Source organism: Carcharhinus amblyrhynchos, chromosome 3 (assembly GCF_965287045.1).
Source record: "Carcharhinus amblyrhynchos chromosome 3, sCarAmb.v2.hapA, whole genome shotgun sequence".
Taxonomy (NCBI): domain Eukaryota; kingdom Metazoa; phylum Chordata; class Chondrichthyes; order Carcharhiniformes; family Carcharhinidae; genus Carcharhinus; species Carcharhinus amblyrhynchos.
Window position 1 is genome coordinate 64,099,813 of NC_137326.1, and position 11,927 is coordinate 64,111,739.

Genomic DNA, 11,927 nt, shown 5'->3' on the forward strand with positions numbered 1-11,927 from the left:
ACATCCTGGTAAACCTCTTCTGTACCCTCTCCAAAGAATCCCCATCCTTCTGGTGTGGCGACCAGAATTGTACACAATATTCTAAATGAGGCCTACCTCAGGTTGTGTACAGCTGCATTTTGACCTGCCAATTTTTATACTCAATGCCCTGATCACTGAAGGCTAGCATGCCATACGCCTTCTTGACTACCTTATCCACCTGCATTGCCACTTTCAGTGATCGGTGGACATGTGCACCCACATCTCTCTGTCAGTACTCCTAAAGATTCTACCATTTACTGTGTAATTCCTACATGCATTGGACCTTCTGAAATTCATTACCTCACATTTGTCCAGATTAAATTCTGTCTGCCATTTCTCCACATAATACTCATTCTATTCTCCTCCTCATCCATAGGCTGCTGCCCAACAACAAGAATCAGAAACCACTCAGAGAGCTGAGCGAGAGGTCACTAGAATGGTGATAATCATGGTCGTAGCTTTCCTCGTCTGTTGGTCACCATATGCTTCAGTGGCTTTCTACATCTTCACCAACCAAGGCAGTGAATTTGGGCCTATCTTCATGACAATCCCAGCTTTCTTTGCCAAAAGCTCATCACTGTACAACCCCCTCATTTACATCCTGATGAATAAACAGGTAAGAAAACACATCCTCAAGACTGTCACTCTCCCACCTTCTCGCTTGCACAAAAACACCACCTCCCCTGCAACCAATCTATATCAGTCTCAGTGTGTGTGTCTCTCTCTGCCAATATATGTCTCCATTTCTCTGTCAGTGTGTGTATCTGTCTCTCTTCCTCTGCCAGCATGGATGTCTCTCTCTGCAAGTGTGTGTGTGTGTCTCTCGCTCTCTCTACCCAGTGTAACTCTCTGTGCCACTGTGTCTCTTTCTCTCTGTCAGTGTGTGTGTGTCTCTTTGTGCACTTGTGAGTGTGTCTCTCTGGGCCAGTGTGTGTCTCTCTCTGCCAGTGTTTGTTTCTCTCTCTGCCCTTGTGTGTGTGTGTCTCTTTGTGTCAGTGTGTGTCTGTCTGTGCCATTGTGTGTATGTCCCTCTGTGCCAATGTGTGTGTCTTTTCCTACCAGTGTGTGTATTCTCTCTGCTCGTTTGTGTGTCTCTCTATGCCACTGTGTGTACCTCTCTCTGCCAGTATGCGTTTCTCTATCTGCCTGTGTGTGCGTGCGTGTGTGTGTGTGTGTGTGTATGTGTGTGTGTGTCTTGCTCGCTCTCTTTCTCTGCCAATATGTGTATCTCTCTGTGCCAGTGTTTGTGTCTCTCTCCCTGTGCCAGTGTGTGCCTCTCTCTGTGTGCCAATGTCTGTCTGTGTGTGTCTCTCTCTCTGTCAGTATGTGTGTGTGTCTCTCCCTCTGCCAGTGTGTTTGTGTCTCTGTGCCAGTGTGTGTGTCTCTGTGCCAGTGTGTGTGTCTCTCTCTGTGCTAGTGTGTGAGTGTGTGTGTGTGTGTCCCTCTCTCGCTGCCAGCTTGTGTTTCTCCCTGCCAGTGTGAGTGTCTCACTCTCTGCTATGGGTGTGCCAGCCTCTGCTGGTGTGTGTGTGTATGTCTCCCTCTGTGCCAGTATGTCTATTTCTCCCTTTCTGTCAGTGTGTGCGTCTTTGTGCCAGTGTGTGTGTTTCTCTGTGCCAGTGTGTATTCCACTCTGCCAGTGTGTGCCTCTCTCTCTATGCCCGTGTGTGTAACTCTCTGTGCCAGTGTGGCTCTTTCTCTCTGCCACTGTGTGTTTGTCTTTCTGTGCACTTGTGAGTGTGTCTCTCTGGGCCAGTGTGTGCTTCTCTCTGCCAGCGTTTGTCTCTCTCTCTCTGCCCGTGTGGGCTCTTTGTGTCAATATGTGTGTCTTTTTCTGCCAGTGTGTATATCTCTCCGTGTCATTGCGTGTATGTCCCTCTGTGCCAGTATGTGTGTCTCTCTCTACCATTGTATGTATTCTCTCTGCCCGTGTGTGTGTCTCTCTGTGCCACTGTGTGTGCCTCCCTGCCAGTGTGTGTCTGTGTGTGTGTGTCTATCTGTCCATGTGTGTGTCTATCTCTCTCTTTGTGCAATGTTTGTGTCTCTCTGTGCCAGTGTCTATGTCTCTCTCTGTGCCAATATCTGTACGTGTGTGTGTCTCTCTGTCTGTCAATGTATGTGTGTCTCTCTCTTTGTCAGTGTGTGTGTGTGTGTGTTCTCTGTGCCAATGTGTGTGTGTCTCTGTAAGAAGTCTGACAACACCAGGTTTAAGTCCAACCGATTTATTTGATAGTAAATTCACAAGCTTTCGAGGTTCCCCTCTTCGTCAGGTGAATGGAGAGTTCTGGCCTCAGACAGAGCATATAAAGCACAGACAGTTTACAGATTACTGATTAGAATGCGAATCCTTACACCTAACCTGCTGTTCAAGACCTGAAGTGGCCGACAATGTGAGTGGAAGGAGCACTGATCACAGGTTAAAGAGATGTGTATGTTTCTCTCTCTCTGCCAATGTGTATGTGTCTCACTCTGCCAGTGTGTGTCTCTTTCTCTGCCAGTGCATTTGCGTCTCTCTCTGCCAGTGTGTGTGTCTCTCTGTGCTAGTCTGTGTGTCTGCCTCTCTGTCAATGTGTGTGTCTCTCTGTGCCAATATGTGTGTCTCTCTCTGCCAGTGTGTGTCACCCTCTGTGCCAGTGCGTGTGTATCTCTCTGTGCCAGTGTGTGTTTCTCTGTGCCAGTGTGTGTGTGTATGTCTCCTTTGCCAGTATGTGTGTGTATGTGTCTCTCTCTGCCAGTATATGTGTTTGTCTCTCCCTCTGCCAGTGTGTGTGTGTGTGTGTGTGTGTGTGTGTGTGTCTCTGTGCCAGTGTGAGTGTCTTTCTCTGCCAATGTGTGTGTTTCTCTCTGCCAGCATGTGTGTGTTTCTCCGTTTGCCAGTATGTGTTAGTCTGTCTGCCAGTCTGTGTCTCTTTCTCCGCCAGTCTGTGCCAGTGTGTGTCTCTCCCTCTGTGCCAATGGGTGTGTATCTCTCTCTGTCAGTGCGTGTGTCATTCTCTCTACCAGTGTGTGTGTCTCTCCCTGCCAGTGTGTGGCTCCCTGTGCCAGTGTGTGTGTCTCTCTCCGCCAATGTGAGTGTCCCCCTCTGCCAGTATGTGTGTGTGTCTCTTTCTGCCAGTGTGTGTCTCTCTATACCCATGTGTATATCTCTCACTGCCAGTCTTTGTGTGCCTCTCCCTCTGCCAGTGTGTGTGTCTGTCTATGCGTGTGTGTGTGTGTGTGTGTGTGTCTCTCTCTCTCTGCCACTGTGTGTGTGTGTCTCTCTCCGCCATTCTGTGTGCGCCTCCCTGTGTGCCAGTGTGTGTGTGTCCCTGTCTGTCAGTGTGTATCTCTTTCTGTACCATTTTGTGTGCCTCTCTGTGCCAGTGTGTGTGTGTCTCTCTCTGTGCCAGTGTGTATACCTCTCTCTGGCACTATGTTTGTCCCTCTCTCTCTGCCAGCGAGTATGTGCCTCTCTGTGCCAGTGTATATGTCTCCTCTCTGCCACTGTGTGTGCTCTCTCTATGCCAGTGTGTGTGTGTGTATGTGTGTGTGTGCGCGCGCGCGCCTCTCTCTCTGCCAGTGTGTGTGTGCCTCTCTCTGTGCCAACGTGTGTTCCTCTCTCTACCAGTGTCTCTCTCTCTCTCTCTGCCTGTGTGTCTCTCTCTGCCAATGTGTTTCTCTCTCTATCTCTCTTTGCCAGTGTCTCTCTGTCAGTGTGTGTGTGTCTTTGTGCTGGTGTGTCCACCTGCCTCTCTGGCAATGTCTGTGTGTCTCCCTGTGCCAATATGTGTGTTTCTCTCTGCTAGTATGTATCTCCCTTTGCCAGAGTATGTCTCTCCCTGCCAGTGTGTGCGCCCCTCTGTGCCGGGATATGCGTCTCTATCTCTCTCTCTCTGCGCCAGGGTGTGTCTCTCTGTGCCAGTGTGTGTGTGTGTCTCTCTCTCTCTCTCTGCCAGTGCATGTCTCTCTGCCAGTATGTGTGTCTTCCTCTGCCAGTATATGTGTTTGTCTCTCCCTCTGTCAGTGTGTATACGTGTGTTCTCTCTCTGCCAGTGTGGGTGTCTTTCTCTGCCAATGTGTGTGCCTCTCTCTCTGCCAGTGTGTGTGCCTCTCTCTCTGCCAGTGTGTGTGTCTCTCTCTCTGCCAGTGTGTGTGTGTTTCTGTCTGCCAGTGTGTGTGTGTTTCTGCCTTTGCTAGCGTGTGTTAGTCTTTCTGCCCATGTGTCTCTCTCTGCCAGTGTATGTCTTTCTCTGTCATTCTGTGTCTCTTTCTCTGCCAGTCTGTGCCAGTGTCTGTGTGTATCTCTCTCTCTGCCAGTGCGTGTGTGTGTGTCTTTCTCTGCCAGTGTGAGTCTCTCTCTGCCTGTCTGTGTCTCATTCTCTGCCAGTGTGTGCCAGTGTGTGTATCTCTCTGTGTGCCAATGTTGTGTGCCTCTCTCCGTCAGTGAGTGTGTCGCTCTCTTTGCCGGTGTGTGTCTCTCTCTGCCAGACTATCTCTCTCTCTCTGCCAGTGTGTGTGCCTCTCTGTGCCAGTGTGTGTGTCTCCCTCTCTGCCATTGTGTATGTGTGTCTCTGTGCCAGTGTGGGTGTCTTTCTTTGTCAATGTGTGTGTCTCTCTCTGCCAGTCTGTGTCTCTTTTTCTGCCAGTTTGTGCCAATGTATGTGTTTCTCTCTGTGCCAATGTGTGTCTCTCTCTGCCAGTTTGTGTCTCTCTCTTTCTCTCTGCCAGTGTGTGTGCTTCTGTCTGCCAGTGTGTGTGTGTCACACTCTCTGTCAGTGTGTGTGCCTCTCTGTGCCACTGGGTATGACTCTCTGTGCCAGTGTGTGTGTCCCCCTCCCTTTCAGCCAGTGTGTGTCCCTCTCTCTGCGAGTGTGTGTGAGTTTGTGCCAATGTATGTGTTTCTCTCTGTGCCAATGTGTGTCTCTCTCTACCAGTGTGTGTGTGTGTGTTTCTTTCTGTCTCTGTCAGTCTGTGTCTCTTTCTCTGTCAGTCTGTGCCAGTATGTGTGTGTCTCTCTCTGTCAGTGTGTGTGTGTGTGTGTGTGTCTCTCTCTCTCTCTCTGCTAGTGTGAGTCGCTGTCTGCCAGTCTGTGTGCCTTTCTCTGCCAATCTGTGCTAGTGTGTGTATGTGTGTCTGTGTGTGTGTGTCTCCCTCTCTGCCAGTGTGTATGTACGTGTGTGTGTGTGTGTGTCTCTCTCTCTCTGTCTCTGTGCTACTCTGTGTCTCTATCTCTGCCAGTGTCTATGTCTCTTTGTGTCAGTGTGTGTATCTCCCTCTCTCTGCCAGTGTGTGTCTCTCTCTTTGCCAGTGTTTCTCTCTCTCTCTCTGCCACTGTGTCCCTCTCTCTGTCCGTGTGTATGTGTGTGTCTCTCTATGACATTGTGTGTGTGAGTCTCTTGCTTTGCCAGTGTGTGTGTTCCTCTCTTCCACTTTGTCCCTGTCTGCCTGTCTCTCGCATTACCACTGTGTGTTTGTGTGTGTGTGTCTTTCTCTATCTGCCAGTGTGCGCCTCTCCCTCTTTGCCAATGTGTGTCTCTGTCTGTCAGTGTGTGTGCGCGTGTGTGTGTCTCTCTCTCTGCCAGAGTGTGTGTCTCCTTCTCTGTCAGTGTGTCTGTGTGTGTATGTGTGTGTGTGTATGTCTCTCTCTCTCTCTCTGCCAGTATGCGAGTGTGTGTGTCTCTCTCTCTCCCTGCCAGTGTGAGTGTGCGTCTCTCTCTCTCTGCCAGTGTGTGTCTCCCTCTCTGCCAGTGTGTGTGTCTCCCTCTCTGCCAGTGTGTGTCTGTCTCTCTCTCTCTGCCAGTGTGTCTCTCTCTTTGCCAGTGTGCATGTCTCTTTCTGCCAATGTATGTGAATCCCTCTCTGCCATTGTGTGTGTGTCCCCTCTCTGTCAGTGTGTGTGTGTGTGCATGTCTCTTTCCCTGCCAGTGTGTGTGCATATCTCTCGTTCTGCCATTATGTGTGTGTGTGTGTGTGTGTGTGTGTGTCTCTCTCTCTCCCTGCCAGTGTGTGTGTGTGTGTGTGTGTGTGTGTGTGTGTCTCTCTCTCTCCCTGCCAGTGTGTGTGTGTGTGTGTGTGTGTGTGTGTGTGTGTGTGTGTCTCTCTCTCTCCCTGCCAGTGTGTGTGTGTGTGTGTGTGTGTGTCTCTCTCTCTCCCTGCCAGTGTGTGTGTGTGTGTGTGTGTGTGTTTCTCTGTCTGTGTGGGTGTGTGTCTCTCTCTGTGCCAGTGTATGTGCGTGTCGCTCTCATCCAATGCGTGTCTCTCTGCCAGTATGTGTGTGTCTCTCTCTCTCTCTTCCACTGTGTGTCTGTTGTGCCTGCTGCACACTTTCTTTTAATCCTTATACAGGGGACAAATAACAAAGACAGACAATCAATAATCACAATAAGTTATCTTACTGAAAATACTAGAGTTCAAGTCCAATACAGGACCTTGACTTAACTTTGCGTGACTGACAAGTACCCAAGCAGATATTGGCCTTTATCTGTGTGTCGGTCTCGGTAGTCGTCTGCGTAGTCTGGTCCTTTGGTCTGGTCTGGCCCTCTGGCTCTGGGGGTCTTCCTTCCTTCTCGGGTGTGGTGGCTCTCCTCATGCTGGTTGCCTTGGCGACGCTCACCGTTGTTGTAGCTTACTCGTGGGGTCAGAGACAGAGAGAGATTCTTGGTTGTGCAGCACCCTTTATACCCCATTGGGATTTGCGCTCCTTTTGGCCATTGCCAATCTATCGATCAGGACTTGATCACCCTGATCGATAAAGTCCAGTCAGATGCTGCCACACCGATCTCTGGCCATGTCTGTAGGTGATGAGAGCATGTAGAGTTCACACTTCCCTCCCAAATAACGGGTTATGGCAACATTATGTCTGGTAAACCACCCAGTTTGACCAGAAAGTCTCTTTTAGAACATAGAGCATAGAACACTACAGCACAAATAGGCCCTTCGGCCCACAAGTTGCACCGATCATATCCCTACCTACCAGGCCTATCGATAACTCTCAATCCCATTTAAGAGACTTCTGGATGAGTACATGAGTACATGACCCCAGCGAGTTCGCCTCCACCACCACCGACGGCAGCCGATTCCACTCACTCACCACCCTCTGAGTGAAAAACTTACCCCTAACATCACTTCTGTACCTGCTCCTCAGCACCTTAAACCTGTGTACTCTCATACCGACCATTTCAGCCCTGGGAAATAGCCTCTGAGAATCCACCCTATCTATACTCTCAACATCTTATAAACTCCTATCAGGTCGCCTCTCATTCTTTGTCTCTCCAGGGAGAAAAGACTGAGCTCCCTCAACCTATCCTCATAAGGCATGCCTCCCAATCCAGGCAACATCCTTGTAAATCTCCTCTGCACCCTCTCAATAGCTTCCACGTCCTTCCTGTAGTGAGGCGACCAGAACTGTCTCTCTCTCTCTTCCAGTGTGTGGTTCTCTCTCTTTGCTACTGTGTGTGTGTGTCTCTCTCTGGCAGGGTGTGTGTGTGTCTCTCTCTTTGCCAGTGTGTGTGTCTCTTTCTGATGTGAAGATGCAGGCGTTGGACTGGGATAAACACAGTAAGGAGTCTGACATCACCAGGTTTAAGTCCAGCCGATTTATTTGATAGTAAACTCACCGATGCCAAACTGAATTAATATTGCACGGATTGAACATCCAACAGAAGGTGCTGTTGGATGCAGATACACTAGTGCCAGTGTATCTTATCTAGTGTATTTGCACTAGTGTATCTGCATCCAACAGCACCTCCTTTAGATTTAGCTTTAAATTGGCTAGGAGGGAGTTGAAGAGGGAGTTAAGAAGGGCTAGAAGAGGGCATGAGATGACTTTGGCTGATAGGATTAAGGAGAATCCTAAGGCGTTCTATAGGTATGTCAAGAACAGAAGGTTGGTCAGGGCAAGATTAGGGCCAGTTACAGACAGTAGGGGGAAGTTGTGTGTGGAACCGGAAGAGATTGGAGAGGCATTGAACCATTATTTCTCTTCGGTGTTCACGCAGGACGATATGAATGTAGCTGAGGAGGTCACTGGGGTGAAGGGGTGTAAAATAGAAAGTATTGTAGTTGATACAGAGGATGTGTTGGATATTCTAGATGGGTTGAAAATAGATAAGTCCCCTGGTCCAGACGGGATTTACCCTAGGATTCTATGGGAGGCAAGAGAGGTGATTGCAGAGCCACTGGCTCTGATCTTCAGGTCGTCGTTGGTCTCTGGTATAGTACCGGAAGATTGGAGGACAGCGAATGTTGTCCCATTGTTTAAGAAGGGGAGCAGAGACTTCCCTGGGAATTATAGACCAGTGAGTCTTACTTCTGTAGTGGGCAAGGTTTTAGAAAGAATTATTAGGGATAGGATTTATAGTTATTTGGAGAGTAATGAATTGATTAGAGATAGTCAGCATGGTTTTGTAGCGGGAAGGTCGTGCCTTACTAACCTTATTGAGTTCTTTGAGAAGGTGACCAAAGAGGTGGATAGGGGTAAGGCAGTAGATGTGGTATATATGGATTTTAGTAAGGCATTTGATAAGGTTCACCATGGTATGCTTCTGCAGAAAATGCAGATGTATGGGATTGGTGGTAATTTAGGTACTTGGATCAGGAATTGGTTAGCAGATAGGAGACAGAGGGTGGTGGTTGATGGTAATTATTCATCATGGAGTTCGGTTACGAGTGGTGTGCCTCAGGGATCTGTTTTGGGGCCACTGCTGTTTGTAATCTTTATTAATGATCTGGATGAGGGTATAGTTGGGTGGATTAGTAAGTTTGCTGATGACACCAAAGTCGGAGGTGTGGTAGATTGTGAGGAAGGGTGTCGAAGTTTGCAGGGTGACTTGGACAGGTTGCAGAGCTGGGCCGCGAGGTGGCGGATGGAGTTTAATGCGGAGAAGTGTGAGGTAATCCATTTCGGTAGGAATAACAGATGTGTTGAGTATAGGGCTAACGGGAGGACTTTGAATAGAGTGGAGGAGCAGAGGGATCTAGGTGTATGTGTACATAGATCCCTGAAAGTTGGGAATCAAGTAGATAAGGTTGTTAAGAAAGCGTACGGTGTCTTGGCGTTTATTGGTAGGGGGATTGAATTTAGGAGTCGCAGCGTCATGTTGCAACTGTACACAACTCTGGTGCGGCCGCACTTGGAGTACTGTGTGCAGTTCTGGTCCCCACATTACAGGAAGGATGTGGAGGCTTTGGCGAGGGTGCAGAGGAGGTTTACCAGGATGTTGCCTGGTATGCAGGGGAGGTCCTATGAGGAGAGACTGAGGGATTTGGGGTTGTTTTCGCTGGAAAGAAGGCGGCTAAGAGGGGATCTTATAGAAACATATAAGATGATTAGAGGTTTAGATAGGGTGGATGGTGATAGCCTGTTTCCTCGGATGGAGAAATCTAGCACGAGGGGGCATGGCTTTAAATTAAGGGGGGGTAGTTATAGGACGGATGTCAGGGGCAGGTTCTTTACCCAGAGGGTGGTGAGGGACTGGAATGCCCTGCCTGTTGCAGTTGTAAATGCGCCTAGTTTGGGGGCGTTTAAGAGATCCGTGGATAGGTTTATGGACGAAAAGGGATTGGTTTAGATTAGTGGGTCAATGTTTTTTTTTAAAAATAAGACTGGTCGGCGCAACATTGTGGGCCGAAGGGCCTGTTCCGCGCTGTAATGTTCTATGTTCTATGTTCCTGTTGGATGTTCAATCCGCGCAATATTAATTCAGCTTGGCATCGGTGAGTTTACGATCAAATAAATCGGCTGGACTTAAACCTGGTGTTGTCAGACTTCTTACAGTGTCTCTTTCTGTCAGTGTGTGTGTCTCTCTCTGTGCTGGTGTGTGTGGTTCTCTCTCTGCTAGTGTCTGTCTCTCTGCCATTGTGTCTCTATCTCTCTGCCAGTGTGTGTCTCTAATTTTCTGCCTGTGTGTGTCTCTATCTCTGCCACTGTGTATGTGTGCATGTGTGTGTATCTCTGCCAGTATGTGTGTCTCTCTGCCAGTGTCTCTCTCCCCAGTCTGTCTCTCTGCCAGTGTGCATTGGTCTCTGCCATTGTGTGTCTCTCTGCCAGCCTGTTTGTCTCAGCCAGTGTCACTCAATGCCAGTGTGTGTGTGTGTGTGTGTGTGTGTGTGTGTGTGTGTGTGTGTGTGTGTGTGTGTGTGTGTGTCTCTCTCTGCCTGTGTGTGTCTCTCTGCCAATGTATGTCTCTGTCTGCCAGCGTGTATGTGTGTGTGTGTCTTTATGTTAGTGTGTGTGTCTCTTTCTCTCTCTTCCAGCGTATACTTCTCTGTTTCTCTGCCAGTATGTGTCTCTATTTCTTTGCCAGTGTGTATGTGTCTCAATCTCTCTGCCAGTATGTGTGTCTCTATCTTTCTGTCAGTGTGTTTGTCTCTCTGTGTCATTGTGTGTGTCTCTCTCTGCCAATGTGTTTGGCTCTCTCTTTGCCAGTGTGTGCATGTGTGTGTGTCTCTCTGTCTGCCAGTGTATGTGTGTCTCCCTCTTTGCCAGTGCGTGTGTGTGTCTATCTCTCTGCCAGTGTGTGTGTGTCTACCAGTTTGTCTGTGTCTCTCTTCCAGTGTGTCTCTCTGTGCCAGCGTGTATGTCTCTCTGCCAGTGTGTATATCTCTCTGCCAGTGCGTTTGCCTCTTTGCCAGCCTGTGTGTCTCTCTACCAGTGTGTGTTTCTCTATCTGCCAGCCTGTGTCTCTGTCTGCCGGTGTGTGTATCTCTCTGCCAGTGAGAGTGTCTATTTTCATGGATTCTTACTGTCTAGATATTAACTACTGTGATATCACACAGTGACTGTTGTGAAATGATCTACAGCACCTATTACATGTCAAAGCAAGGAGGTTCTATGAATTTGCAGGCTGCACTCTCTTGCTGATGAACTGTCTAGATGATTGGCTGTGCTGAGATGTTTGAGCTTGACTTTTGCACCTATTAGCCCGGAATTTACTCTATTTTTCCCTCTTTCCTAGTTCCGTAACTGCATGATCACCACCCTTTGTTGTGGCAAGAACCCATTCGAGGAGGAAGAGACCACTTCAGCCAGTGCCAGCAAGACAGAAGCTTCCTCCGTCTCCTCCAGCCAGGTGGCTCCTGCATAAAAGCTCGTTTCAGCAAACTCGAGTGAGCCAGAGGCTGAAGCTGCATTCTCCAAACAAACTGACGGTGTCAAGGTTTGAAAGCCCAAGATATTGAAACAAAAACAAGTCCAAGCATCATGAAATAGTGGAACTTTTCAACTGCGTGGCGAATATTTGAACAGAATGAATCACTCTGTCCTGAACTTTCTGACTAAATCATCAGAGTCCATCAGTAAGACTCCCAGAGCTGCCATGCTGTGAGGATATTGTACATTATTACATTCACAGCAGCCATCTATAGGACTAGCCATTATTTCTAAAGTTCAAATGCTTTTTTAAAATCCCTCCTATTGACAATAACCCAATGTAACTTCCATGTCCAGGTCTAATCTAGCAGATATAGAACCAATTAATAAAGAGCACATTGCAAATAGTCTTGCCTCCTGTTTTTTATTCCGTTCAGTTCTCAGCTGAATCTGACAGCAAGACATTGCCTTTACTGTTCAGGCACATTACACCCTTCTGGTCTCAACATCATATTCAACACTTCAGATGATTAGGTCTCCCCCAGCTTGATCCCTTTGTATCTAATTTATTTAATTTTTATCTATTCTCTACCTTTTATTTCTTTATTGTCTTTCTTCATTTTCCTCCCCTCATTCTTCCCTTCTATTTATCTCTCTTTTCTTACCTTTTCTCCCCCCTTGCTCCCCTTTCCCCCTTTTTCTCAATTTTAACTCTCTCCCACCCAGCTCCCCCTTTCCTATCCCCACTCCTCCTCCCCCTCCCCCCTTCCCCTCCCCCCCACATCTTCATCTGTCAGTTTACCCTCTCATTTCAGCTTCTCTGTCGTTCGGCCATTCA

The 11,927-nt window shown here is 48.3% G+C and overlaps 1 protein-coding gene across 1 annotated transcript in view; it reads left to right on the forward strand.

Moving 5' to 3' along the window:
- The window catches only part of LOC145340354 (rhodopsin), a 34,843-nt gene extending 23,347 nt beyond the window's left edge, over positions 1–11,496 (forward strand). The window contains exons 4-5 of the mRNA XM_080184813.1: positions 398–637; positions 10,956–11,496. Of these exons, the coding sequence (XP_080040939.1) occupies positions 398–637; positions 10,956–11,084 (369 nt within the window). The 3' untranslated portion in view covers positions 11,085–11,496. The remainder of the gene's footprint in view (positions 1–397; positions 638–10,955) is intronic.
- Positions 11,497–11,927: the final 431 nt, after the last annotated feature.